Here is a 27,448-nt window from a genome sequence, read left to right as displayed (position 1 = left end):
CGCAACATTAATCGGACACTCTAAATTGCCACGAGGTGTGATAGTGAGTACGACTGTTTGTCTCAATGTGCCCCGCGATTGGCTGGCAACCAGTTCAGGGTGTGCCCCGCCTCCTGCCCATTGACAGCTGGGATAGGCTCCAGCACTACGGTGACCCTCGTGAGGATAAGCGGCTAAGAAAATGGATGGATGGATTTTTGGGCCAAATACAACACTGCTCATCACCAAAAGAACACCGTCCCTACAGTGAAACATGGCGGCATCATGCTATGGTTGGGCTTATTCAAGATGGAGAGAATTATGCAAAGTCCCGGTTAGCGGGCAATATTAGCACAAAACCTCAAACAGGCGACCCATCCAACAATAATTGCAGTACTTATTAATTAAATTCAATGAACATTTTGGACTCATCTTCACATTTGTAGCGCGAGAATGTGAATCCAACCATCTGACTTAGATTCGAAATAAGTATTGAATATTATTTGAGGGAATTTGCCATTTTAGATTTCCAAGAAATAACGTCACTTCACCCAAATTTTTATTGAAAGTTCGAACGTGTCGGCGTAACCACTTGCCGCTGTTTTTGCGTAAACAGAACCGATTCATGGATTGCGTCGGTTTCCAACGGACATCATTTTGTGGGCGACGAGCTCTCATGCAACGAGAGAAAATGATAACAGGGACTTTCACCACATGAGTATTGAGCAAGATCGCAGATTAAACAAAAAAACGGGACTTCTGCCCACACACGGCGCTCACATTCCTCCGGGAACAGGGTTCATTTGAGGGAATTGCCCAAAAAAAAAAAAAAGAGTGCAAAAAGATCATCATCATCTTCATCATTATTATTATTGCTTATCAGACTCTGGCAGGGCTGGCAAGGCATCGCGAGGTGACGGTGAAAAGACTGACAAAGCTTTGAAAGATTAGCATGAAATACTGTAAATTGGACACGCTAAGACTCCAAAGAATCCAAATCTGAGGGTTTGGCAAGTTTATGCTTTGAGGGCTTGAACTTCCCACAGGAAATGTTAGTTGTAATGCCAGACAAAATCATACGTAACATATTTCACTTATATATGACGCGCTTGTGGTGTAACTTGTTTTTATTGCACTGTTAGCTTTTACTACAATAAGTACAGCAATTTGATTTGAGTCGCCATTTTTACTGTTTTATGGCCCGGACGCATTCTTGGACATCTGCAAGTCATTGACAATCTCTTATCGTCTGAAGGATGTAGAACAAAAGGACATTTGTTACATTTTTACTTATCCATCCATTGTCTTTGCCGCTTATCCCCACAAGGGTCGCGGGGGAGTGCTGGAGCTTATCCCAGCTGTCAATGGGCAGGAGGCAGGGCACACCCTGAACTGGTTGCCAGCCAATCGCAGGGCACATGGAGACAGTCACACCTTGGGGCAATTTAGAGTGTCCAATTCATGTCGCATTATTTTGGGATGTGGGAGGAAACTGGACTGGTACGTACGTGGCAGGCACGGAGAACATGCAAACTTGAACCCGGGTCCTCAGAACTGTGAGGCCAACGCTCTACAGCTGCACCGACTTGCCTCCACGGTGCAGATTTATACTGTGCCTAAAAAAGATCGCAAGATAGAGATAAAAGCGCAGTTATTCATGATTGCTTCACATTAGTCAGCTGAATAGTGAGTCATGGCGGCACAGCGGGTCACAGCTCATTACTTGGGAAAAATGTTTGCGATAAAGAACTCTCACAAGCCTCATGCTCATCCGCCGCTATGCCTCTGTAACGTGCAAAAACAAAAACAATAAAGAAAGAGGTTCGTGGTAGCTTGGCGGATGGGTTTAACCCGTTTGGTGACCTTGGCCGAAACTCAAATTAAATTTCCCGATTGAAATAAAATGGAAATGCCGATATTCCATTGCAGCCACCTAAAATTACCCAACAATATAGTATTATTTCTTTCTTTTTTTTTTTTTTTGGTGTTGAAAAATAGCAAGGTATTTTACAGTAATAACATAGTAATACAATAGTTATACAGTATTAACATAGTAAAATAGAATGTAGCCAATAAAAAAACACCAAAGTTGTAAATGGTCTTATATGATGTTGCGATATTACGAACATTTTTTTGCTGTTACTGACCCCCTTTTGAAAGTAAATTATTTTCTTTAACTACTGATCTAAAAAGTGAAAGTGATTATATGTTTCGGCAGCACGCTGGATCAGCTGGTAAATCATTGGCCTCACAGTTCTGAGGTCCTGGGTTCAATCCCGGCCCTGCTTGTGTGGAGTTTGCATGTTCTCCCCGTGCCTGTGTGGGTTTTCTCCGGGCACTCCGGTTTCCTCCCACATTCCAAAAATAACATGCAACATTAATTGGACACTCTAAATTGCCCCTAGGTGTGATTGTGAGTGTAGGTGTTTGTCGCCATGTGCTCTGTAATTGGCTGGCAACCAGTTCAGGGTGTACCCTGCCCCCTGCCCACTGGGATAGCGAGCAGGAGGCACTCCAGCACTCTCGTGAACCTCGTGAGGATAAGCGGCTCAGAAAATGGATGGATGGATTATATGTTCCTCTGATTTTAGTCATAACGGACCTCTGAAGAAAATAAAAGCTCCAAAAATCAATTTTACACCCCGGTACATATTGTAGAAGTACTACACTTGTACTGATTTACCAAATGGACTACACATACAACCCTGTGACCCTTGTGAGGATAAGCGGCAAAGAAAATGGATGGACAGATGGACTACACGCACACTTTGCTCATGTTATTTAATCAAGCTTTCATTCAAAAGACAACGTCTGCTTTCATTCTTACCACTCTCTTCCCCAGAACCCATCGTGAGAAAAAAGAAATTTGGCAACAAAGCAGCCTTAAAAAAAAAAAAAAAAAAAAAAAACTCATAAAAACTGAGTTGCGGCACCGTGGATCAGCTGGTAAAGCGTTGGCTTGACAGTTCTGAGGACCCGGGTTCGATCCCGGCCCCGCCTGTGTGGAGTTTGCATGTTCTCCCGCCCCGATGCGTGATTGTGAGTGCGGCTGTTTGTCTCGATGTGCCCTGCGATTGGGCTGGCAATGAGTTCAGGGTGCACCCCGCCTCCTGCTCGTTGACAGCCGGGATAGGCTCCGGCACTCCCCGCGACCCTCGTGAAGATACGCGGCAAAGAAAATGGATAGTTGGATGGATAAAAACTCACAATTTGGGCGGGCACTGGTTTCGTCAAAGGTCCACGATGTTAGAGTACAACGCACACTGCAGATGGGTTGTGCTTGTCCACAGATGTGACACACCACTTGGCGTGACCGTCGTAGTCATCGGGGCGAACCCCCACGTAGTCGACGGCCTCCACGGACCTGCGTTTCTGGACCCTGTGGAGGAGGATGCGGTAGGTCCCGGTCAGAGGGCTCTTGGAGTCCAAACAGGGATTGTTTTGCAAGTGAACGGGTATGATGCCCAGATCTGACAGAAGAGTCTTCACCTCTTTCTCCTCATCGCACAGAGCGTTGGCGGCCTGGGCCAAGCGGGCCGGGGTCAAGGGCAGGGGCGAATACGGACCCGGGTACCGCATCCCCCTCAGCCAAGCGCTGCCTGAAACTTGGCTGAGAGACGAGCGGTCAACCGGCACGGGCCGCAACAAGCCCTTGATGACGAGCTGGCATTCGTCGGGCACGTAGACGGGGATGCTGTAGGCACCTTGGAGGATGCAGCGCTTCAACCTGCGCAAACTGTCCCCGTAGAAAGGCAACGCGGCGGTCACCATGAAGTACAAAACCACACCCAAAGCCCAGATATCCGAATAGCGGCCCACGTAGCCCTTTTCCCGAAAGAGCTCAGGCGCGGCGTACGGCGGGGACCCGCAGAAATTGGTGAGCGGCTCGTCGGGTGTCCTCTCGCTGCTGAAGCCGAAGTCGCCCACCTTGATGCAGTAGCTGGTGGTGTAGAAGATGTTCTCGGCCTTGAGGTCCCGGTGGACGATGTTGTTCTCGTGCTGGAACATCGCACAGGCAGACATGTCGGCGTTTGCACACTTATGAAACAATACAAAAATGAATCGCTGGCTGAATATAGAACATTAACACTCTTCTCAGTGGTGTGTCAAATTTACAAGACAGTGATTTTCACTTCACAGGGACTTATTATTTGTGTTATACAGCTGCAATTAAGTATTTGAACACCTGAGAAAAACAATGTTAATATTTGGTACAGTAGCCGTTGTTTGCATTTACTGAGGTCAAACGTTTCCTGTAGTTGTTCACCAGGTTTGCACACACTGCAGGAGGGATTTTGGCCCACTCCTCCACACAGATCTTCTCTAGATCAGACAGGTTTCTGTGCTGCCGTTGAGAAACATGGAGTTTCAGCTCCTTCCAAAGATTTTCTATTGGGTTTAGGTCTGGAGACTGGCTCGCCCACACCAGAACCTTGATATGCTTCTCACAGAGCCACTCCTTGGTTTTCCTGACTGTGTGCTTCGGGTCATCGTCATGTTAAAATAAAGTCCAGCCACGACCCATCTTCAATGCTTTGACTGAGGGAAAGAGGTTGTTCCCCAGAATCTCACAATACATGGCCGCAGTCATCCTCTCTTTAATACAGCGCAGTCGCCCTGTCCCATGTGCAGAGAAACACCCCCAAACCATGATGCTACCACCCCCATGCTTCACAGTAGGGACGGTGTTCTTGGGATGGAACTCATCATTCGTCTTCCGCCAGACACGGTTAGTGGAATTATGACCAAAAAGTTCCATTTTGGTCTCATCTGACCACAAAACATTCTCCCACGACTCCTCGTATCATCCAAATGGTCATTGGCAAACTTACGACGGGCCTTGACATGTGCCGGTTTAAGCAGGGGAACCCTCCATGACGACCATGACGTCTTAGTGTATTACCAAGTCACCTTGGAAAGGGTGGTCCCAGCTCTTTTCAGGTCATTGAGCAGGTCCTGTCGTGTAGTCCTGGGCTGATTGCTCACCTTTCTAAGGATCATTGAGACCCCGCGAGGTGATATCTTGCATGGGGCTCCACTCCGATTGAGATTGACCGTCTTGTTTAGCTTCTTTCATTTTCTTATGATTGCTCCAACAGTGGACCGTTTTTCCCCAAGCTGCTTGGCAATGTCTCTGTAGCACTTTCCAGTTGTGTGGAGTTGTACAATTTTTTTCTCTGGTGTCTTTGGACAGCTCCTTGGTCTTGGCCATGTTACAAGCTTGAGTCTTACCTATTGTATAGGATGGACAGGTATCTTTATGCTAAGCTAATGACCTCACACAGGTGCATCTATACATGGAGTGGAGGTGGACTTTTAAAGGCGGACTAACAGGTCTTTGAGGGTCACAATTCTAGCTGATAGACAGGAGTTCAAATACTTATTTTATTGCTGTATCACACAAATAAATCATTATAAAATCATCCATTGTGGTTGCTGGATTTTTCTTTTTAGATGATCTCTCTCACATTGGACATGCACCTTTGATGAAAATTTCAGACCCCTCCATGATTTTTAAGTGTGAGAACTTGCAATATAGCAGGGTGTTCAAATACTTATTTTCTTCACTGTCTGTCATTTTCTTTGTATGTTGCGTGTGAGTGCACGGTGCTAAAAGAGAGGGAGCGCGGCTCACGCTCACCATGTGTTTCACAGCAGAGACGACTTGCGCAAAGATCATCTTGGCCTCCAGGTCGTTGAGCTTCCCCCTGGTGGTGACGCGAGAGAACAGGTCGCCGCCGCTGCCGTATTCCATCACCAGGAACAGCTTCCTGTTCGTCTCCATCACCTCGTAGAGACGCACCACGTTCGGGTGGCACAGCTTTTCCATGCAACGGATCTCCGAGGAGCTGCAGGCGCGGGCGGCCTTTTCTGCCTTACGCTGCTTTTCCATGATCTTGACGGCCACCCTCTCTGAAACCGCGGAGGAAAGCAGATTTAAGAACTTCCACGTCAAATAACTAACGAGGAGCACGGATTTTGCCACCATGATGAGCAAGGCAGCACTTGGGTTTTACAGGACCAAGTTAGAGTTTAGTGTAAAAAAAAAAAAAAAACAAAAACATCAAACAAAGACAACTACCGTATTTTCCGCGCTATAAGGCGTGCCGGATTATAATGTTCTCCTCATGCCTACGTGGGTTTCCTCCCGCATCCCAAAAACATGCAATATTAATTGGACACACTAAATTGCCCATTTGTGTGATTGTGAGTGTGGCTGATCGTCTCTATGTGCCCTGCGATTGGCTGGCAACCAGTTCAGGGTTGTACCCTGGTTCCTGCCAGTTGACAGCTGGGATAGCCTCCAGCACTCCCGCGACCCTCGTGAGGATAAGCAGCAAAGAAAATGGAAGGATGGATTATTCAAATGGATTGTTTTGTCAAGTACAATACTAAAGTGCTCCATTTTTTTTTAATCAAGAACATATTATTTTTTGTTGTTTTGGGGGGAGGCTTGAACGGATTAATGGCATTTCCATGAATTTCAATCAAGAATGATGATTTGAAATGTTATGTGTCGCAAGGTGGTTGATGGAATTCAATTAAACTCACACCTCAAGGCGCCCGGTGGGCAATTCCAAATATTCACGTCAGGGCTTGGACCCTTACTCCCGTAAATAGCAAGGTTGTACTCAATTTAGGGTTAACTGTACTCACTTTTCCATCATATCTTCCCTATAAACAATTTGAACAAAGATAGAGGCACATGTCTGCTGATTAGGAGAGTAAACATAAAAAAGTAGGAGACCTTTGGTCAAAGCGTGGATGCCCAGTCTGACCGATGAGAAGTTGCCCTGCCCGATCTCGCCTCGCAGCTCGTAAAATCCGACCCTGCGACCGAGGATGAGGTCGTTGGCGATCCTCTCGCTGTGCGCCATGTCGTAGACCACCCTCTCGAAAGACGTCAGACGCGTCCGCTCGGCCTCGCTCAGATGTGGGGGGGCGGCGGCGGACGTGGACGCCGAGGCCGTCGGGGGGGATTCATCTTTGGGGGTTTTATTGGCTTTCTGCTTGGCCCGTAGCTTAGTTTTGATGGCTTTTGGAGAGAGAATATAAAGAAATGGCACATTTTTGAAAATACATTTTGGCTACTTGGATGCTTGAGGTCATGAAATAAGCAGGATGGATCTATTTTATATAATCTATTGCAAATGTTATTTTTGCATCATTAAACACTTTCTGATTGTTATTAACTCCATTTTCCATTAAAAATGTGATACAATTAAAATGCATGATCATTAATATTATTATTATGAGCTTGTGTACTATTTTGTCTTACTTTTTTCCCCATTTTTATTATTCATTATTATTGTTTTTGTTGTGATGTGCACCACGTGTTCATTCTTAATATTGTTTTTATTGGTTAATGAACTTTAACTATAAAAAGTCCTATAAACGTTGCATACAGTGAGGCATTTCTTTAAATGTATTCATCATTTTTTAAAATTTATTTAAGCTTTTATCTTACTAAATATCTCACCAAATAATTTTGTGAACTGATTTATTGTAAACAAAAAAAAACCAAACCGCTGAATAATTGTCTAAAAAATATCATAATTATAAATAATATCTAAAATTGAGAAAGACTCATTGTTTTAGCAAAATAGACCATTTTATATACACACACACAGGCATTTTATTTGTTGACTGCGTCATCTCCAAATGACATGGCCCATTTACCTATTTTAAAAATTAAATGTGGTCTTTGAGCACAAATGTTTCCCTATTCGTGTTATAAAATAGGCCACAATATTCGGATATCATTTCGACCTTTTAGTTTAAAAGAATGAATGGATGGATGGATGAATGGATGGATGGATGTTATTTTGGGGACAAAAATTCCCTCAATCTTAACAAAAACAGGCTCTAATAACAAGACCAAGTTCATGCAGCACATACAGTCTGTCGGGCATAAGTGTGTGTTAAAATTAGGCGGTAGCTGGTTCAGTCAGTCCTCAAAATGGCAAGGATTAACTCTTTTAGATGCAGCATTAGTAGAAGCCTGTTGGGACAGAAAGTCGGGTCATGATGGAAGATTTCCGTTGCGCATCTTAAGATAAGATCCTCTTCATTTGTCGCTTTTTTCTATGGCATAATTATGGAAGTGTGTGTAATTTAATTCTCCCCGTGCCTGCGTGGGGTTTCTCCGGGCACTCCAGTTTCCTCCCACATCCCAAAAACACGCAACATTAATTGGACACTCAAAATTGCCCCTAGGTGCGATTGTGAGTGCGGCTGTTCGTCTCTATGTGCCCTGCGATTGGCAGGCGACCAGTTCAGGGTGTACCCCACTTTTTGGCCGTTGATGGCTGGGATAGGCTCCAGCACTCCCTGTGACCCTTGTGAGGATAAGAAGCAAAAAAAATGGATGGATGGATGTATTTTAAAGTTGTGTTGTTTAAAACTGAGACTCATTGTGCACTAAACTCCAATTCCCCAACAAAATGTATGTATTTATTTATTTAGCCAGAGAGCGTAAACTTGGATTGCGTTTCTGCTTCTCCACAATTTTATTCAAACAGCGCCACCCTGAGGACCCCTGACATGTTAAACCACAACAAAATCAAGCTAAGGAACTATTTTGAGCGTGAACATTAGTGCGCATGGATCATCCATCCATCCATCCATCCATCCATTTTCCTTTGCTGCTTATCCTCACGAGGGTCACGGGGAGTGCCGGAGCCTATCCCAGCAGTCAAAGGGCAGGAGGCGGGGTACACCCTGAACATGTTGCCAGCCGATCACAGGGCACATTGAGACAAACAGCCGCACTCACAATCGCACCTAAGGGCAATTTTGAGTGTCCAATTAATGTTGCGTGTTTTTGGGATGTGGGGAGGAAACCGGAGTACCCAGAGAAAACCCACGGAGGCACGGGGTGGACATGCAAACTCCACACAGGCGGGGCCATCCTCTGAACTGTGAAGCCAACGCTTTACCAGCTGACCTACCGTGCGCATGGATCATGTCTCACAAAAATACATTTCAGCACTATCTATCTGATATATTGTCCTGGTCCAAAAGTGATAAATTATCCAGGAATCCAAGTGATAGCCAGATATGAAAAGTATATACAGTATGCATGAGACAGAAATGAATGTAGTTTACCTGCATGATTCTGCGAGTCCTTCATGCTGTCCCTGAGGCCGCAAAACCCGACTGCGACTGGATACGCGAGTGCGGCTTCATTAGGCGAGCCTCAATCCTATTAACGCGGTTTATTAGCGGACTGCTTATTGGCCCTCACGACATCAGCTGCAAGGTTGGGAAATGCTGCATACACACTTTTACAGTGTCAACCAATTGCTTTTTTAATACTACACAGCCGCCCGTTTGTATATGTGCGGCTTTCCACCCCTCTGTCTGTTAATCTTTTATCATAGCATATTTCATCTTTTATTGGCACTCATATATTTTATGTTTCGTAAAATGTACACTAAATTCATCTGAAAATTATGTATTCACTACAAATAAAGTATATTTGTTTCTAAATCTATGCTGGTAATGTGTAGTGACAGGCAGAACAATTAATTATCTTCTATTGGATGACAGAAAGTTCTTAATTATCGTGTGCATCCACTTTTGGTGTATGGCACTGTGACGTGGATTCTAAAAATTTTTTTAAATATGTGCCTTAATTGGCTCAATAAACCTTGGGAGACACTGATATAAGTTATTGTCATTACTGTATTATTATTATTATTTTTAAGTTGGTTGGAGACCATTACAAGTGTATAAGCGAGAAGTAATAAGAGTATTTTCATCATAATATTAAGTACGTTTGAAGAAAATATAAAAAGTAGAACTCACTTTATCAATACGGAAGATACCAATCATCATTACTGTAGTCCAGAGCACTGACCTAAAAACAAAACAAAACTGGATAGCGCATTCACATCGAGCGGTATGTCGATTGGTTGAAGCCAGTTGGCCGCCATTTTAGTACTCCCAAAATGTGTGGAGGACATGGTTTCCAGGTTGGATTATGGCGGTGTTTTTCCTCAAAGTTTGACATGTAGAATTAAAACTGATTGCGTGAGCTTGACATTTTTTTCAGTTCTGGTAACATGAAGGATTTTTAATTCGACTTTGTAAGCCAAAAAGTGCAAAGGAAAGACATATATCACCGTGACTACCAAGACACCTTGCCTATTACCTTGGGCCCGAATTCCGTGACATGTTTACTTTTCCCAAAATACGCTGTGAAGCACTATTATCATAACATAGCAAAAAACTAAGCATTTTTTTGTCATAAAAACATAAAATTTTACGTCGATCAGTTAGATAAATTTTTTGAAATAATGACTCGCAATGGGAAAATACATGCGAAACGCATTGTTCGTTTGTTGTCCCTGCGACGTCCTATTTCAGACAGAAAATTTAAACTTATTTCCTCACATTTGAAAATCAAATTCAATTTGCAGACTTCTGTATTATACAATTCATCAAAGATTTCACAGAAAATTTGTTTTCTTGTTTAATCCACTGATGAAGTTTGGGAAAATATTTACATCACTTTTTCACGAAAAAACGTCAGTCTATAAAGATGAAGCAGAGAGTGAAGTGAACAACACCTGTAAACAAAATTTTGTTCAAGTGAATTAATCTCATTAGAAAATTAAAAAAAACACTTTACAAACAAAGATTAACAGTATCAAAGTAAATCTTTCTAATTTACCCGTGGAATGTTTTCTCACAGCCGTGAAACTGCCGATTCTGCACAGGTTGGCATGGTTGTTTTGGGAGTATCAAGATGGCGGATGGTGACTTCAGTTTTGGTGGCCAAAGAGCCGTCCAGTCTTTTTTTTTTTAGCTCAGTGGGCCAAAGCAGCAAAACCTTACTCGATTGGCTCTCAATTCTAGCCAATTGTAAAAGTCGTGGTTTAGAATCGAGCCAATCGTCGACGACTATCAAGTTGGCGGGAGAGGAAAAGGCGGGACATGAGCAAAGGCTTCTGACGAATCAGCGGCCTCGGCGCCCACGCAACCGGAAGCACATGTTAGTGCTCGTCCACTGTTGTCATTTGTGTCATGTCGCGGGCAAAAACGTTTTCTCTTTGTTTTTGTAAAATTTAACGACGGGGGAAGAAAGCGAAAAAATGGCAGCTACGGCGGCGGTCCTCGCCGCCCAGCCGGAACACGAGTCGGACCGCTGCGGGAGCGAGGAGGAGGAGAACCGCGGGGCCGAGGCGCCGTCGGAAGAGGAGGGCGTTCAACAGCACCAACAACAGGCGACGGGTCCCGCGGCAGCCGGAGGCCACAACCGGCTGTCCAAGCTACCGCTCACCCGCATTAAGGCCTTGATGAAGACCGACCCGGACGTGTCCCTCGCCAGCCAGGAGTCCGTCTTCATCATTGCCAAAGCTACGGTAAGCCCAAACAAACAAGACCCAAGCGCTGGATAGTCCTTGTCGAGAGGCGAGTAAGTATCGCGATATTTAGCTGCTGCGGTGTGGAGTAACGTGATTTCCCACGAGAACGTGGCTCTGAGTCATTATAATATATCAGAATCAGATTTAATGCCCAAATATGTAACAACACAACTAATACTTTCACTTTGTAAATTTACAACGAAAAACAATAATATGGACTTTGGCTATTTATGTACACTTGCCCTTCATTTGTTTAGCCATATCAGGTGTGTTCAGGACATTTCTTTTTGCCAGCTCTTTAAAAATATCAATATCAGTATTTTTTTTTTTTTTTTTTGACGGTGCTGTTTGCCCCACAGGAGTTGTTTGTGGAGATGATCGCCAAAGACGCCTTGGTGTATGCGCAGCAAGGCAAGAGAAAAACATTGCAAAGAAAAGACCTGGGTAAGCGGGGAAAAATAATAATCTATTAGCTCAACCCCATTAGGTACACCTACATTGATTGAACAAAATTGGGATATTTGATGCAGCTCTTGTATTGGATTCTATTAAATTGTGCAGCTCTACCTACATAAATTCAACTATTTGTGGTTGTTGTTCTACAGACAACGCAATTGAAGCCATAGACGAATTTGCATTTTTGGAAGGTGAGCTTCTTTATTCTTTTTTTTTTCTGACCACTGTATACGTATCCTTTGATAATTCAAAGTGGGACAAAGCACAGCACCACTCCTCCAGAGAGCAATACAATATTCTTTTAGTATAAAAAATGGGATTTTGGTCTGAAAACGCTTTTAAAAAGAATTCATTTAGTTTTTCCCCATAGTAAATTACAGCTGTAATCAAAGGTTCATCCCTACACATTGTTTTTTGAAAGTGACTAATATGGCTGATTTCTAATTGAGTTGTATTAATTGTTTTTTTAATTTTTTTTTTCTACAGGGACGTTAGATTAAGATGTGCGACGACTCGAGACCATCTCTTTTTTTTATGGACATGATACAAAATAAATAGATCTCTGCTACTTTTTTTTTCCCCCACCATTTGGATATTTATGTCTGAGTTTTCTACGGTGTTTTGGATGCAAAGATGTCATTCTTCACATTTTAAACGGGTGGCCATTGCAAGTGTACATTTATCTGTAAATATTGGTGAAATGTTGCTCTTCGGTGAAATAAAAGTAAGTTCCAGACCACTTGTTGTTTCATTCGGAATGAGTTATTTGCATGGTTTTATGTGTAGAAAGTATGTACTGTTGCTAACACGCATGTGCAAATTATTAGATTGTTTTTACAGTACTAATTAGAAGATAAGATCTTAATTCCAGGTAGAAAAGGGCCACTATAGAGCTTCATGTTTATAATGCATTACATTTCGAGTTCTAAAGCTACACATTCACTTTCAGCCGCTTACACTGTACTACAGTAATGTCCGGCATGTAAGTCGTGACTTTTTTCACACGCTTTCAACCGTGCGGTTTATGCGGTGATGCGGCTAATTTGTGCATTTTTTTTCTAACGCCCGCGAGGGGGTACTGAAGCGGGAAAGATAAGAGTGAGACTGGTGGAATGTATGTGCCGAGGAAGTGACTTTTACCGGTCCGGCCCTGTTAGTGCTGCGCTAGCGTGTTACTGCCGTGGCTCAGTGATTTTTATCAGTATGTTTTTTTTTCCTAACTGGTTCTATTAACGCAGCGCTAGCGTCAGCATTAAACTCTGTGTACTGTCTTTGTAAATATCTCGTGTTTCAATGTGGGCACTTACGGCTTTTACACAGCTGCGGCGTATGTATGTACCAAATGGTATTTCCTTTACAAATTTACTAGGTGAGGCTTTTTACGAGGTGCTCTCTGTAGGCGAGGATTTACGGTATTTAAGGTCACATGTGAACTAGTGTCGCTAAGCAGGGTCCAACCAGTCATTACCAGTATTACTGCTATTTTGCTAATATGCTTAGCTTAGTAGGAAACCACTGAGCATTGATGATTTAATGTATTTGTGAACTCTAAACTCTACAAGTGTCTACATTATGGATTCATGATAGGTGAGATGGTAGACATCCAATCAGGTGACCGTGACAAAGTGATCGCTGTCCAAGGTGCTGACTGCGGTGTCTTCGTATTGGTATTTCAAAATTGTTCCTTAACATATGCAGTTGAATGACAATTGAACTTTGCTTCATTTTCTTAGCCGCTTATCCTCATAAGGGTCGCGCCCAGCTTTCAACGAGCCAATCGCATAGCAAACAGCCGCAATCACACTTAGGGGCGATTTAACGTGTCCAATTCATGTTGCATGTTTTTTGGGATGTGGGAGGGAACCAGACTGCCCGGAGAAAACCCACACAGGCAAAATAAAAAGTTACCAGTTATCTTACTATTTTTAAATGACACACACAAAAAGAAAAGTCTTTTGATTTTTAACATTTACATGACTCGAAAATTCGGACAAATGTGCTTCATGCATAACATCTGTCACAAAAGGGAACCTTTTCCTTCCATCTGTCTGTCTAATTGCATTGTTTTCAACTCCTGTCCATACAGGACACCACAAGACATGAAGTCAAGGGGGCAAAATATTTTCAACAAATCATCTAAGTTCCATTTTTTTGTCATTAAAAATGTAACCGGTGGCACTCATTCATTTCAGTGGAGAAAGTTGCATTGATTTACAGGTAGCCTGAGTTAGAATCTTGTTCACAATAAATTAAAATTTGAAGTGTATTAAGTCCAGCAGTACCTACAAACCACTGCAGAGTTAGATTTTCTGCAAATACTGTCCTGTTACTAAAGGTTGAGTTGTTTTACTTAATTATATTTTTATTATAGTGTTTCAGTTCTCCACACTGATAAAGGAAAATAAAGTCTGTACATCAAAATCAAATAATGAAGTGTTTAATTTTGTCCCACATTGCTCGAGTTATTTTACACGCACAAAGTGCTAAAACAATTATTGAAACAGTTAAGGTTGAATACTTTTGAATACTCATTCTTTGTTGTGTGACGCTGAGAAAAACCTCACAAGTTTGAAGCTTACGTTCGGAATGTCTGGGATTTCTGCATGTTGTTCTTGCTGACGGCATACAGGAAACACCTACAAAGTGCTCTCATTCACATTGGAAGTACAGTCAAGCCCCCACAAGTTGTTGTACTATGAATTTTCCAAACAAACGTCTGGGTGTATTTGAGCGGATTTTCTGGGTTGAGTGTTTCGGACGGCGATGTAATAGAAGGATGAGAATCACAGTTGTTTGCTTCTAAGAGTGCACCAGTCAACTCCCTGCAGAGGAATGTTTTACTGACAGAAAAAAAACCCAAAACCTGTTGTTGAACGATTTGGACTTTGCCTTCCTTGACTGTGGAAATAAAATAAATTCTCATTTAAGGCAGAGTCAGGTGAGAAGAAAATCTGAAGACAAGACTTGAGGCCTGGCTGGCCAAACGGTCGCTTTCATTTTCATAAACCAAATTCCCCAAAGAATTAGTGCCACCCAACACGATTTCCATCCATTCATTTTCTTTGCCGCGTATCCTCACAAGGGTCGCAGGGAGTGCTGGAGCCTATCCCAGCCGTCAACGGCCAGAAAGTGGGGTACACCCTGAACTGGTCGCCAGCCAATCGCGGGGCACATACAAACTGTTGCACTCACAATCGCACCTTGGGGCAATTTTGAGTGTCCAATTAATGTTGCATGTTTTTGGGATGTGGGAGGAAACCAGAGTGCCTAGAGAAAACCCACGCCAGCACGGGAGAACATGCAAACCAGCTGAGGCACCATGCTGCCCCGACAGGATTTTAAAAATAAATAAATAAATCATAAAAATGTGAAAAAGAATTCCAAGAATATATATATATTTTTCCCTTATTATAACGGATCATTGAATATTATTTTCCACAAAAATATAACCCGTATCCCCTAGCAGAGGGGTCGGCAACCCAAAACGTTTGACCCCAAAAATAAATCTGGCTAGACCCTGCTACAAAAAAAATTAAAAGCCTTATGATGAAGCCAACGCATGCAATAATGTCCATATTAGCCCACTATGAAAATGACATCACGACCATTCATAATTAAATGTTTATTTTTTCGTGCAGCGCATCCTGGAGAAAATGACGGACCACGTGACTACGCTGTTGTGCGATGGGGTTTGAAGTTTAACTTCTGTAATTGATGTTATGTTTCGCCGCATTGATGAAATTATAGAAATATAAAAAGAAAACATATTTTAACGTCATATTTATTCAAGGATTCCTGCACCACCCCAAAAAAAAGAAACATACCTCCTGTAATTGCAGCCCTCCTCATTTTCACTTTATCTGGGCAACAGAGTAAAGAAAACACAGCCTGCAATGATAAAAAAACAAAACAGCAGCTTTTTGAAAAGGTAAAGTATGTAAAATTAAAATAAGTTTAAATTCGATTGCTGGGCGCTTTACTCTTTAGTTTTTTAAAAACGCTAAAGGAAAGAACACTTATTAATGTAGCACATTTCATACTCAAGGTAACTGAATGTGCTATACGTGATTAAAAAGATTTAAATACAAAAAAAGCAAGCGCAAGGTAAAAAAATAAAATAAAAAAATAAGTAAAATTGAAGAAAAAGTATAAAGCATCATGCACACTACAATGCAGCCATCCTCAGACCTGAGCAATAAAACAGATTATCCCTCTCTGTCATTCCAAATACATACACTGACAAAAAATAAGCACTTGACAAACACAGGCACTTTGTTACCAAATATGCGGCCATGACAGAATTGTATTCTTCCCCGTTTGGCATGACTTCTGTTTTTGGACTTCGCTGGACGGCTATGCAAGATTTACCTTTAATCTTGACACATGACTTCAAGCAATTAAAAAAAAAAAAAACTCTTGAAAATGTTCTTGAAAATAAAAACGTTTTTTGAAGGTCACTTTTTTTTTGTCTTGAAACATAACTTCATGACCATTTTTTTTCTAAAAAGAAAAATGTCATTCTTAAAATAATTTTGTTACATCTTTTTTTTATTCAAAAAAATTCCTACAAAATTATATACTTTTATAAAAATGATACTTTTTTTCGTCTTTTCTATTACTCAGCTGAGGTGAATGAACCTGATTGAGGTTAATTAGGACACAAGTGCTGGGCTTTTGACCTCCACTGTGATTGGTCGGCTGAACTCCCGAACCTTGTTTAAAGTCTGTGTCTGATGTCTCCTGTTTCTAGTTCCTTGTTCTCGACATGATGATCCATCTATTTTTGGTTCTGCTCTGGGGTGCCACAGTGATTTCTGGCCTCCTTGCGGCGCCATCTTTGCCGGCAATCACTTGTGACAAGGAAAGCCTTCCGGTGGCTGCGAGCCTCGGTGTGCGACACATCAATAGGAAGCACAAGCATGGATTCAAGTTCCAGCTGCAAGAAATCCAGAGCAGCAAATATCAACAGGTTGGCACTTTTTTTTTTTTTCTTTTTCAAGTTTGTATGGCTTTTCCCTGCCACCCCACAACCCTTAACAAAACTTACAGTATTTGTTCAAATGTAATGACTTGGTATGGTGAGTGTGGAATCATGTGGCATAAGGAAGACCGCAAGGGTTGACTCAAGAGTGGGGCTAATGTCTTTTTTTTTTTTTTTTTTTTTTCCCCCTCCATGCAGGTATCAGGAGGTTGCCACATAGATGTGAACGTGAAGATGGTGCAGACCAAATGTCACTTCACCAACCCCAAACCTGACGACCAATGTGAGCTGTGGCAACTGAATGAGCGGGTACATAAAAAAAAAAATTTGTCTCTCTCTCAGGTTCCAGCTGCTTATGTAGTTGACAGGCTGTGTGTTGTTGTTTCTTAGGGTGCTGTTGCCACCTGCAGCATTGAATTTTGGCTGATGTGGGGCGTGGCCAAAATCATCCAGCACGAATGCACCACCAGACCAGGTCACAATTCACAACTGCTGTTTTTGTCTTTCTGAAACAAAATGAAGTAGAATTTACCTCAGATCAAACTATTTGAGCTGGATTAAATAAATGGAAGGTAGCTTTGGTATAAATTGTACAAATATTCAAAACTTATTTTTTTTAAAGTTTGGCTTCTTGCTATAACATATTTTGACTATTTGGTGCCATACTGGGTACTAATTTTAGAGCAAAATAACTAACCTTTATAGTAATGTTTAGACTTTTGAAATTCCTCAATACTGAACAAATGCCTTTATCGTAACACCAGCAGGATTTGCCCTTGACTTGGTTCTTCAGCTTAATTTAATTTTTAATGTAGCCTTTATGAAATCCATACCACTTGTGTTCAGAACTTACCAACGAGGAATTGGTGACAGTTTGTCCCACTTGCCCCAAGTTGTTGCCTCTGGATGACCCGACAGCTGTGAAGGCTGTTAACAATGCTGTGGCAAAGTTCAACTGGAAGAGCAAACAGGAGAATTACTTCACCCTCATGGAAGTGGCTCACGTGACGATGGAGGTGAGGACTTATTTTTTTGCATGCTTCTTGCCCTGTCTTTTTTTTTTTTTTTTAATGCTGTATCCTTCCTGTCTCAGTCTGTTGAAACAATCGGCCCGATTACCTCGCTCAAGTTTGCCCTGGTTGAGACGGCATGTCCCAGAGAAGCCAGGAACATTTTTATGGGTTGTGCGCCTCGTTGTCCAGACATAGCTGTGAGTTGACTTTAACACTAATGGTTGTTCAAAGATGAACACATTGAAATATCTTGCTTTTTGATGTGACTTTTCTATTTTTAAGCATCATGCCTTTTGTCAAACCACCTATTACAACCTGCACAAACAAGTGGGAGAACTTGCGTGTGAATTGTATCCCCCAAAAGTAAGTTAACAAGTGGTGCTGCTTCTTACACAGAGTGGCTAATTGTTCAAATTTTCTCTACAGAATCCAAGCATCTATCACACTGATGTACCAGGTCCTGTTTGCAGCCCGTTGTTTCACGAAAGCCCAGAAGCTTGTATTTGCAAGGCCCGGCTGAACAATCCCAATCATGCTATTCACCACATTTGTCCATTCCCACTTAAGTGATGTCATTTTGGAATAAAGTACTTTCCTGCCACGTGTGTTGGGAATGTTTAAAAATTTTGACTCTGCTTTGAGCATATTGAACTAAAGGCTTGTGTGGTGTTAACCCAATTGAGATTTCTTGGTTTTTGCAAAATGACTTTTCACAAATTGCTATGTGCAAGTTCTAAGATTGTAGCCTTAATCATTGTGAATGTAAATTAGTCTTGAATTCTAAATTAGTACCTCAATTGTTCAAAAATCTTGCATTATGATTGAAAGTCTTTCTCCCCTAAAAAAAATTACTTTTGAGACCTATGGACTGCAAAAAGGACCATATTAAAAAAAAAAAAAACTGCCATAAACCAGGATACCAGTACCCATTTTTTTCCCCCTCTATTTACTTTGTCCTTGACTGATTTCCCTCACTGTGCCAGCTCTTCATTTAGGTGGTCAATTTAGTCTTCCTAATGGATTAAGAATTTCATTTTACACCAGTCTTAACAGGATGTGAGGAGGTTCATGGTTTGTGCCACATTTTCCTCTTCTGGTGTTTCCTCCTGTTTGTGTGGCTATATGCAAATTACCACTGATTCCTAGTTTTTTTTTTCCTTCCCTTTGCTCTTAAATGTGGGGTCAGTCTTATCTCTCCGCCATCTACTTTTATACTAGTGTCTTCCAACAGTGTGCATGCACATTTTAGCACTATCAATGGACATGGTAGTGTGCAGTCCTTTTCCTAACTCTTCCTGAAACCACAGATTGGCCCAACTTTGGAGGAATGAGTACTATTGTGTGAACACCATGGTTTAATTCCTGGATGAACTTTTTTTTCCTCATTTAGTTGGGATCTTTCACATGCACTTTTGTCTACTTGGGACATTTTGTCTACCCTGCTAAAGTGTGATTTTTCATAGCAAAACTGGTATATGCATGCAGATCCCAGTTACCATTAATGGTAAACTGCAAAAAAATGTGCATCTGTGGCAGTGATTTTCCACTTTAAGCAACATTGAACATTAACGTTGCTGGAACTGACCTGATCATTTGCAAAAATTAGTGCCATACTGATGAGCTCTGAGTAATTTAGATGTTTCAACTATCTTTATACTTCCTCCAGTGGCCAAGGGACACAAAAATGAGAAGCAAAATTGAAGTGTGACAAAAGCAGTTTTTGGCCTCACAGCATGTTTAATTCTTTAAATATGTTCCTGTACATTTATATTTTTTCTCAAAATATTTTTGGGGAGGTATAAACAGATTGGCTTTACTATTCATAATTGTGCTTTGAGCTACAATTGAAGTCCAGGAATTTAGTCCTAAAGGTTCCAATTTAGTAGAAAATTAGAATTGACCAAAACTAGCATGAGAAAGCACATTAATGGAACAGCCTTGATTAGTGTTCTTGCATCACATAAGATAAGTAGGGTTGGGCAATGAGAACCGATTGGAGCCAGGACTAATGTTCTGGTTTGCCAGAATAGCTCACATTTACAAATTCCGGTTTCAAATTCTAGTCTGCCAAACCCCAAACAAAAAGTGCAAACCAATGAGTTCAAAGACATACTTCTGCCCAATGACAGCAAACTAATTGGACTTTAGAAGTGAACCTGAATATATTGTGCAAAATAGGTTGAGAAGCATCAGACAGGCTCTGAGCCTCAGAAAAACTTGCAAATAGTATCAAACTTGTGCTATAAAGGAAAGGAATCATTTGGTTCCATCTGTGGAGAGAGAAAAAAAAAGTCAATCTTCTATTAACAAAATTTAAGCATGTACAACATCCAAAATAAATTATACCCCCCCACCCCGGACACAGCCTTTTCATTCATAGCTTTGATATACTGTTAGAGAACAATGTCATTTTAGTCTATGCTGCAGACTGAGGAAAAAGGTCATAATTTAGAAAAGATTTCCAGTGGAAAACACAACCTTGCTGATAAAGTGAAGTACTTTCAAATTTTGTTTTATTAAGTTTGCAAGCAATATCACTTAAGTGGGAATGGACAAATGTGATGAAGAGTGCGATCGGGGTAGTTCAGTCGCTCCTTGCAAACGCAGGCCTCTGGACTTTGGTGGAACAACGGGCTGCAAACAGGCTCCGGCAAGTCAGTCGGATATGGGCCTGGATTCTGTGGAGAACACAAGTTGAACAATGAGGCGCTCTGCAGGAGTAGAAGTAAAACTTGTGTAGACTTACTTTTGGGAGATACAATTCACAGTCAAGTTCTCCCACTTGTCTGTACAAGTTGTAATAGAAGGTTTGACAAAAGACGTGATGCTTAAAAACAGAAAAGCCAAAAATCAAAAACCAAACCTTTGGAGGTCTTCATCTTTGGTCATTAGCATAAACTCACAGCTCTGTCTGGACAGCGAGGCGTGCAGGACACAAAAGTATTCCTGGGACACGTGGTCTCAACCAGGGCAAACTTGAGCGAGGTAATCATGCCAATAGTTGCAACTGACTAAGGCAAGAAGGGTAATTGGGTTTTATAAAAAAAAAAAAAAAAAACAGCCCCCCCTCACCACAAAAATATACATCCTCACCCCCATTGTCACATGAGCCACTTCCATCAGGGAGAACTGATTCTCATATTTGCTCTCCCGGTTGAACTTGACTACAGCATCATTGACAGCCTTCACGGCTGTCGGGTCATCCAGAGGCAACAACTTGGGGCAAGTAGGACAAACAGTCACCAGCTCCTCATTGGTAAGTTCTGCACACAGTATGTTACTATAAAGTAAAAAGCATGGCTTTCATATCACATTACATCCATTTTCTTTGCAGCTTATCCTCACGAGGGTCAAATGGCATGCTGGAGCCTATCCCAGCTGTCAACGGGCAGGAGGTAGGGTACACCCTGAACTGGTCACCATCCAACCGCAGGGCACATGGAGACAGACAGTCACACCTATGGGCAATTTAGAGTGTCCAATTAATGTTGGATGTTTTTGGGATGAGGGAGGAAACCAGAGTGCCCGGGGGGGGGGTTCATTTGTACCAAAAGAACAACTTCATTAAAAATATAAGGATTAAGAAACATGACAAATCAGTTGTGACCTGGTCTGGTGGTGCATTCGTGTCTGGTGACTTTGGCCACTCCCCACATCACCCAAAATTCAATGCTGCAGGTGGCAACAGCACCCTAAACAAGAGAACACTACAGTCAGCATGTCAACCACATGAGCAGCTGTAATCTTTCAGAACCAAAATTCTTATTTACCCGTTCATCCCGTCGCCACAGCTCACATTGGTCGTCAGGTTTGGGGTTGGTGACGTGACATTTGGTCTGAACCAGCTTCACGTTCACATCGATGTGGCAACCTCCTGAAACCTGGAAAGGAGAAAAAAAAAAAAAAGTTTTCAAATTGTTAATGTTCTTCCAAAAAGCATCCCCACCATGTGAAGTCACATTTGAACAAAACATGTCAACTGTTAAAAAGTTATCAAAGCAGGTATTTAAGGATGTTTTTCAAACTCTGGGCTTGAAAAGCACCAACCTGTTGATATTTGTTGCTCTGGACCTCCTGCAGCTTGAACCTGAACCCATGCTTGTGCTTCCCGTTGATGTGTTGGACACCGAGTCTCGCGGCCTCCCACACGCTTTCCTTGTCGCATGTGACTGCCGCAAGAAGGCCAGGAAGCACTGCAGCGCACCAGAGCAGAACTGTTAATAGGTGAGTCATCATGATGAGAAAGAAGAACTCAAACCAACATACTGTAGACCAGACGGACACGGACTTTAACCAGGCTGAGGAGTTTTGACAGCCAATCACAGTGGAGGACAAATGCCCATCACCTGTGCACTAATTAGTGGTGGTTGGTATCTGCTTCATCCAAATTTGACTAGAACCACCCCCTTTCCTCTGATTGGTTGGAAGACCCACATGTGAGACCACAAATTTTGGGTCAGGAGTGGTAAGGGAAGCTTTTTTTTTGTTTTTGGAGCTATCAGTGATAATAATAATAGATAAGAATAATTCTTAAGGTACCACCTTAGTAAGAAAGTGGTAAATCCAGCTATTTTCCGAGCCGCTTATCCTCACAAGGGTCGCAGGAGTGCTGGATCCTATCCCGGCTATCTTCGGGGAGGAGGCGGACTACTCCCTGAAATGGTTGCCAGCCAATGGCACGAGTTCTCTGAGAATGATGTTTTGAGTATCTGATCTGTTAGCGGTCAGATATATTACTTAAAAGCTAAAAACCCATCCACATATGCTAATCATTTACTAGTCTATAGATAGTTTCCCGTTGATTTTTTGAACAGGAATGTGCATACCCATTTATCTGAGACACAGGAAACTGCTGAAGGACTGCAAGGTCTGTGTGAAAGATCCATTGACTATGTATTAAATGAGGGGTCATCTGGGATTTGAACCAAGAACCCCTCACACCTGAAGTATCATACCCCTAGAGTCCAGTCATGAACATCTGATAACATCCATCCATCCATTTTCTTTGCCGCTTATCCTCACGAGGGTCGTGGGGACTGCTGGACCCTATCCCAGCTGTCAATGACCAGGAGGCAGGCTACAACCTGAACTGGTTGCCAGCCAATCACACGCAGATAGAGACAAAGCGTCACACTCATAATCACACCTAGGGGCAATTTAGAGTGTCCAATTAAGGTTGCATGTTTTGGGGATGTGGGAGAAAACCAGAGTGCCCGGAGAAAACCTACGCAGGCACAGGGAAAACATGTAAACTCCACACAGGCGGGTCCGGGATTGAACCCAGGACCTCAGAAGTGTGAGGACAACGCTTTCCAGCTGAGACACCGTGCCGCCTGTACTTTTTCTTATCTTAAAATAATTCACAACTTTTTTGAAAAAACAAAAATAATAATAATAATAAATAAATAAATCTATATATTTTTTTGTCTTCAAGGTTATTTTTTAGTCTTGAAAAATTCAAAAATTCATGACAAATAAATTTTTCAATTTGTTTAAATAATTTTTCAAAGAATATTTTTTTTCCTTCTTGAAAAAAAAAATTAAAACAATGCAATATTTTTTCTTTCTTAATGGTCAGCTGAAGTGATCGAACCTGACAAGGACACAGGTGTTGGCCATCTGTCCTCCACTGTGATTGGTCATCTGAGCTCCTCAGCCTGGTTAAAGTCTGTGACCGTCTATGCTCACCTCTGCTAGTTCCACTTCTCATCATGATGACTCACCTACTAGTAGTTCTGCTCTGGTGTGCTGCAGGACTTCCTGGCCTCCTTGCAGCACCATCTTTGCCGGCAGTCACCTGTGACAAAGAAAGCGTGTCGGCAGCTGCAAGACTTGGTGTCCAACATATCAACGGAAACCACAAGCATGGATTCAGGTTCAAGCTACAGGTGGTCCAGAGCAGCAAATATCAACAGGTTGGTCTTTTATTTTTATATTAGGAAGTAGAAAGTATGAGTGGTATCCCTTCTCCATGTCCCCCTTCTCTTCAGGCTTTTAAACACAAATTCTGATCATGTTATTTGTTCAAATGTAGCAAAGTAGTGTGATGAAGGTGGGATTATGTCATATCCAAAATGAACCTCAAGGATTGCTTTACGAGGGAGGTTTATGGTGGAACAACCCTCAAACGTTTGGAAAATGTCTGTTCCTCCTTTCCAGGTTTCAGGAGGTTGCCACATAGATGTGAACGTGAAGCTGGAGCAGACCAAATGTCACTTCACCAACCCCAAACCTGATGACCAATGTGAGCTGTGGAGACTGGAGGAACGGGTAAACGTGAATTTGACCTTTTAATGATTGCGGCTGACTCACGAAATTGTTTAATTTTTCTCCTTAGGGTGCAGTGGCCACCTGCAGCATTGAATTTTGGGTGATGTGGGGCATAGCCAAAGTCACCAAACATGAATGCACCACCAGACCAGGTCACAATTGCTTTTTCATCATATTTCTTTGCGTAAATTATCCATAGATCTTTCTGCCATAATTCAACTTGTTTGACTTCCTACGATCACACATTGCAATTTTTTTGTCGCCATACTGGGGACTAATTGAAAGCAAAAGGGTAAACTTTGATTGTGAAGGTTATTTTGTAACCCCCAACCTGGGACACTGAACAAATGTACCTTTTATTGGATCTTAACAACTTCATTAAGTTTTTATTCTTGCTGTAACCTGTTAAAATGATTCATAAGAATTCTTCCACGTTTGTGCAGAACTTACCAATGAGGAGCTGGAGACAGTTTGTCCCACTTGCCCCAAGTTGTTGCCTCTGGATGACCCGACAGCTTTGAAGGCTGTTAATGATGCTGTGGTCAAGTTCAACCGGGAGAGAAAATACGAGAATTACTTCACCCTGATGGAAGTGGCTCATGTGACAACGAGAGTGAGGACCCCCCCCCCCTTTTTTTTCATTAGTTTCAACTTGCTAAGTCCCATCCTTAACACTTATCCCTCCTGTCTCAGTCTGTTGTAACTATTGGCACGATGACCTTGCTCAAGTTTGTCCTGGTTGAGACCACTTGTCCCAGAGAAGCTAGGAATACTTTGGTAGCCTGCACGCCTCGTTGTCCGGACAGAGCTGTGAGTTGACGTTTGGTCTAACATGAATACTTCAAAACACAAATGGCTGTTTTTAATTTTCATTAACCCCCCCCCCTTTCTTCCAAGAATCACATCTTTTGTCAAACCACCTATTACAACTTGCACAGACAAGTGGGAGAACTTCAGTGTGAATTGTATCTCCCAAAAGTAAGTCTGCAAGTTTTACTTTTCCTTTTTATAGAGTGCCTCATTGTTCAACTTTGGTTCTCCACAGAATCCAGGCCCCCACCCGACTGATGTGCCAGAGCCTGTTTGCGGCCCGTTGTTCCACCAAAGTCCAGAAGCTTGCGTTTGCAAGGCACGGCTGAACAATCCCGACCATGCTGTCCACCACATTTGTCCCTTCCCACTCAAGTGATGTCAATTTGAGTGTAATTAAAACGAAAAACTGGGCACTTATCTTTGAGTCTACTTGATCCACTGACATTTCATGGCTTTTTAGGTTCTAGAAGTTGTCTATATCCATACATTTTCTCAGCTGCTTCTCCTCACAAGGGTTGCAGGGAGTGCTGGAGCCTATCCCAGCTGTCAACTGGTAGGAGGCGAGGTACACCCTGAACTGGTTGCTAGCCAGTCTCAGGGCACATGAAGACAATCACACCTAGGGGCAATTTAGTGTCCAATTTTATGTTGCACATTTTTGTAATGTGGGGGGAAGCTGCAGTGCCTGGAGAAAACCCACGCAGGTACGGGAAGAACATGCAAACTCCACATAGGTGGGTCAGGGATCAAACCTGGGACCTAAGACCTGTGAAGCCAACACTTTCCAGCTGACCCGCTGTGCTGCTGCTTGTCTAACATGCTAAAATTATACTTTTAAATATTTTTGGACCCTGCTTGTAGCTCAAAATGCGTCTTTGCTTCAGTTTGGAAGTACATTTTTTTTTTTTTTTTTTTTTCTCCCCTCCTGCATTCCCCAAAACTAATTTTGAGATTTACAAAAGAGTAGGTTTTTTGTCATTACTGTACATTTTGAATGTCACTTTGGCCACCAGTATTATACACTGGTGTAGGCATTTTCACTTGAATGCAAACACTCCACCTCCATCTGACAGCATATTGTACCATGTTACATTTTAGTGTAACAGACTAACCATTCCTGCTGCTCTACATTTATGTACTGTAAAGCCTCCACTTAGAATTTGAAAGTTTAATACCAAAACAATCTGCAATGTGTAGCAAGGTGTTTTCTCAGTGGGTTGAAATATCCAAGTTTAGGTAGTCAGTTTTAAGAGGGTGCATGATACTTTTTTTTTTAAGCACTTTGACTGGCTCACAAAGGTTAAATGTGGAGTCATGTGACTGCCTTGTCTTCTGATTGAATTGGATTCAAATGACTGATCCCATTTAATTGGAGCAGGCGGTGGCTGATGTGGAGGTTGTCTAAAAATAGACTACAATATGCAAATGGATGCGCAAATGAATAAAATTAGTGAACGTCATGTTGGTCATTGTAATGGAGGCCTGAAATTGGGTCATTAGAATTTCTCAAGTTTCCGCTTTCCGCTCACGGGTTAGCGCTGTCACTGAAACGTGATCTTACCAGTGGTTCTTCGGCATGGATGCAACCAATCAGAAAACGGGGTGGTCTGAGACAAATATGGACAATATAGATACAATACTTGACCAAAAAGAAGTAGCTGTCAGAGGGGACATTTGTGGACACTTGTATGATTTTTTTTTTTTTTTTTTTTAATGAAATGACAAATTTTAGAGTCACTCTATGCAAAACCTTCACAATAGCACTTCCATTCATCCATTGTCTTACCTGCTTATCCTCACAAAGGCCGCAGGAATGCTGGATCCCATCCCAGCTGTCTTTGGGCAGGAGGCGGCGAACACCCTGAACTGGTGTCCAGCCAATCACAGGGCAAAAATCAATAACCAGTCGCTCTCACGTTCACACTTATGGGCAATTTACTTGCGTGGAGTTTGCATGTTCTCTATGTGTCTGCGGGGGTTTTCTCCTGGTACTCCTGTTTCCTCTCACATCCTGAAAACATGCATGATCGGCTGATTGAAGACAGAAATAGATGTGAGTGGAATGGTTGTTTCTTTGTATACGTCCTGCGATTGGCTTGCAACCAGTTCAGGGTGTACTCTCCTGCGCAAAGACAGCTATGATAGGCTGCAGAACTCCCAAGACCCTTGTGAGGATGAAGACCTCTGACAATGGATGGACGATTTAATTGCAACTTTATTAAGAGTACAATTTTTTCAGTTGAGAAATATAAAATACACAATTCTTATAAAATTATGAATTGTTTTTGAAAAATTTTATTTCTTGTGGAAAAAAATCCTTTTTAGATTTGTTCTTGTATAAAAGAATGTTTTTTCTAAATTTTTAAAATATTAGAGGTACATATTTTTCTCAAATTTGAATATTTTCCTACAAAAAAATCTATTTTTTAGAATGATACTCGAGTTAAGGTCGTTCTTAATGCTCACCTGACGTGAATGAACCTGATTAGGACACAGGTGTTGGCCATTTGTCCTCCACTGTGATTGGTCGTCATAGCTTCTCAGCCTGGTTAAAGTCCGTGAGC

The 27,448-nt window shown here is 42.0% G+C and overlaps 5 protein-coding genes across 9 annotated transcripts; 3 read left to right on the top strand and 2 right to left on the bottom strand.

The window, feature by feature from the left end:
• LOC133503336 (serine/threonine-protein kinase NIM1) lies at nt 1-16,383 on the bottom strand. 5 transcript variants are annotated; one of them, XR_009795720.1, is made up of 6 exons: nt 15,632-16,383; nt 6,728-7,015; nt 5,621-5,892; nt 3,469-3,978; nt 3,187-3,358; nt 1,261-1,595 (listed from the first exon to the last, which is right to left on the bottom strand). XR_009795720.1 is itself a non-coding variant. In XM_061824863.1 (5 exons), exons 1-4 carry the CDS (start codon nt 15,654-15,656, stop codon nt 3,226-3,228), a joined length of 1,338 nt encoding a protein of 445 aa, XP_061680847.1. In that variant the 5' UTR covers nt 15,657-16,383; the 3' UTR covers nt 1-1,228; nt 3,187-3,225. The 5 variants fall into 5 exon arrangements, 4 of the variants coding, with proteins under 4 accessions (XP_061680847.1, XP_061680846.1, XP_061680845.1 ...); XM_061824863.1 differs by lacking the exon at nt 1,261-1,595 and adding an exon at nt 1-1,228 and having other exon boundaries at nt 3,187-3,978; XM_061824862.1 differs by having other exon boundaries at nt 1,256-1,595; nt 3,187-3,978.
• Nucleotides 10,931-12,546, top strand: pole4 (polymerase (DNA-directed), epsilon 4, accessory subunit). The gene is made up of 4 exons (XM_061825257.1): nt 10,931-11,348; nt 11,711-11,795; nt 11,957-11,998; nt 12,294-12,546. The coding sequence occupies exons 1-4, from the start codon at nt 11,079-11,081 to the stop codon at nt 12,305-12,307; spliced, it is 411 nt and encodes a 136-aa protein (XP_061681241.1). The 5' UTR covers nt 10,931-11,078; the 3' UTR covers nt 12,308-12,546.
• Nucleotides 16,384-16,517: 134 nt separating the features above from the next.
• On the top strand, nt 16,518-18,402 carry LOC133503339 (alpha-2-HS-glycoprotein-like). The gene is made up of 7 exons (XM_061824868.1): nt 16,518-16,776; nt 16,987-17,097; nt 17,179-17,263; nt 17,635-17,804; nt 17,882-17,998; nt 18,084-18,164; nt 18,228-18,402. Exons 1-7 carry the CDS (start codon nt 16,573-16,575, stop codon nt 18,369-18,371), a joined length of 912 nt encoding a protein of 303 aa, XP_061680852.1. The 5' UTR covers nt 16,518-16,572; the 3' UTR covers nt 18,372-18,402.
• Nucleotides 18,403-20,297: 1,895 nt separating this feature from the next.
• LOC133503343 (alpha-2-HS-glycoprotein-like) lies at nt 20,298-22,074 on the bottom strand. The gene is made up of 7 exons (XM_061824873.1): nt 21,849-22,074; nt 21,572-21,682; nt 21,409-21,493; nt 20,895-21,064; nt 20,705-20,812; nt 20,548-20,628; nt 20,298-20,479 (listed from the first exon to the last, which is right to left on the bottom strand). Exons 1-7 carry the CDS (start codon nt 22,035-22,037, stop codon nt 20,336-20,338), a joined length of 888 nt encoding a protein of 295 aa, XP_061680857.1. The 5' UTR covers nt 22,038-22,074; the 3' UTR covers nt 20,298-20,335.
• Nucleotides 22,075-23,475: 1,401 nt separating this feature from the next.
• LOC133503341 (alpha-2-HS-glycoprotein-like) lies at nt 23,476-25,301 on the top strand. The gene is made up of 7 exons (XM_061824870.1): nt 23,476-23,716; nt 23,961-24,071; nt 24,139-24,223; nt 24,515-24,684; nt 24,765-24,881; nt 24,969-25,049; nt 25,117-25,301. The coding sequence occupies exons 1-7, from the start codon at nt 23,513-23,515 to the stop codon at nt 25,258-25,260; spliced, it is 912 nt and encodes a 303-aa protein (XP_061680854.1). The 5' UTR covers nt 23,476-23,512; the 3' UTR covers nt 25,261-25,301.
• The last annotated feature ends 2,147 nt before the right edge of the window (nt 25,302-27,448 follow it).

Source organism: Syngnathoides biaculeatus, chromosome 7, assembly GCF_019802595.1.
Source record: "Syngnathoides biaculeatus isolate LvHL_M chromosome 7, ASM1980259v1, whole genome shotgun sequence".
NCBI classification, from domain to species: domain Eukaryota; kingdom Metazoa; phylum Chordata; class Actinopteri; order Syngnathiformes; family Syngnathidae; genus Syngnathoides; species Syngnathoides biaculeatus.
This window is presented reverse-complemented; position numbering and strand designations above follow the sequence as displayed.

Excerpts from the sequence above, each read along its gene's own strand:
- LOC133503339 (XM_061824868.1), top strand. The coding sequence starts at position 16,573 with ATGATGATCCATCTATTTTTGGTTCTGCTCTGGGGTGCCACAGTGATT. Across the intron at positions 17,098-17,178 it reads TGTGGCAACTGAATGAGCGG|GGTGCTGTTGCCACCTGCAG; the intron begins GTACATAAAAAA and ends GTTGTTTCTTAG. Across the intron at positions 17,264-17,634 it reads CGAATGCACCACCAGACCAG|AACTTACCAACGAGGAATTG; the intron begins GTCACAATTCAC and ends ACTTGTGTTCAG.
- pole4 (XM_061825257.1), top strand. The coding sequence starts at position 11,079 with ATGGCAGCTACGGCGGCGGTCCTCGCCGCCCAGCCGGAACACGAGTCG. Across the intron at positions 11,349-11,710 it reads TCATCATTGCCAAAGCTACG|GAGTTGTTTGTGGAGATGAT; the intron begins GTAAGCCCAAAC and ends TTTGCCCCACAG. Across the intron at positions 11,796-11,956 it reads ATTGCAAAGAAAAGACCTGG|ACAACGCAATTGAAGCCATA; the intron begins GTAAGCGGGGAA and ends GTTGTTCTACAG.
- LOC133503336 (XM_061824863.1), bottom strand. The coding sequence starts at position 15,656 with ATGAGGAGGGCTGCAATTACAGGAG. Across the intron at positions 7,016-15,631 it reads GAGGGCTGCAATTACAGGAG|CCATCAAAACTAAGCTACGG; the intron begins GTATGTTTCTTT and ends TCTCTCCAAAAG. Across the intron at positions 5,893-6,727 it reads CATCCACGCTTTGACCAAAG|AGAGGGTGGCCGTCAAGATC; the intron begins GTCTCCTACTTT and ends CCGCGGTTTCAG.
- LOC133503341 (XM_061824870.1), top strand. The coding sequence starts at position 23,513 with ATGATGACTCACCTACTAGTAGTTCTGCTCTGGTGTGCTGCAGGACTT. Across the intron at positions 24,685-24,764 it reads TGGCTCATGTGACAACGAGA|TCTGTTGTAACTATTGGCAC; the intron begins GTGAGGACCCCC and ends CTCCTGTCTCAG. Across the intron at positions 25,050-25,116 it reads GTGAATTGTATCTCCCAAAA|AATCCAGGCCCCCACCCGAC; the intron begins GTAAGTCTGCAA and ends GGTTCTCCACAG.
- LOC133503343 (XM_061824873.1), bottom strand. The coding sequence starts at position 22,037 with ATGATGACTCACCTATTAACAGTTCTGCTCTGGTGCGCTGCAGTGCTT. Across the intron at positions 21,065-21,408 it reads CGAATGCACCACCAGACCAG|AACTTACCAATGAGGAGCTG; the intron begins GTCACAACTGAT and ends TACTGTGTGCAG. Across the intron at positions 20,629-20,704 it reads CTCGCTGTCCAGACAGAGCT|CATCACGTCTTTTGTCAAAC; the intron begins GTGAGTTTATGC and ends TCTGTTTTTAAG.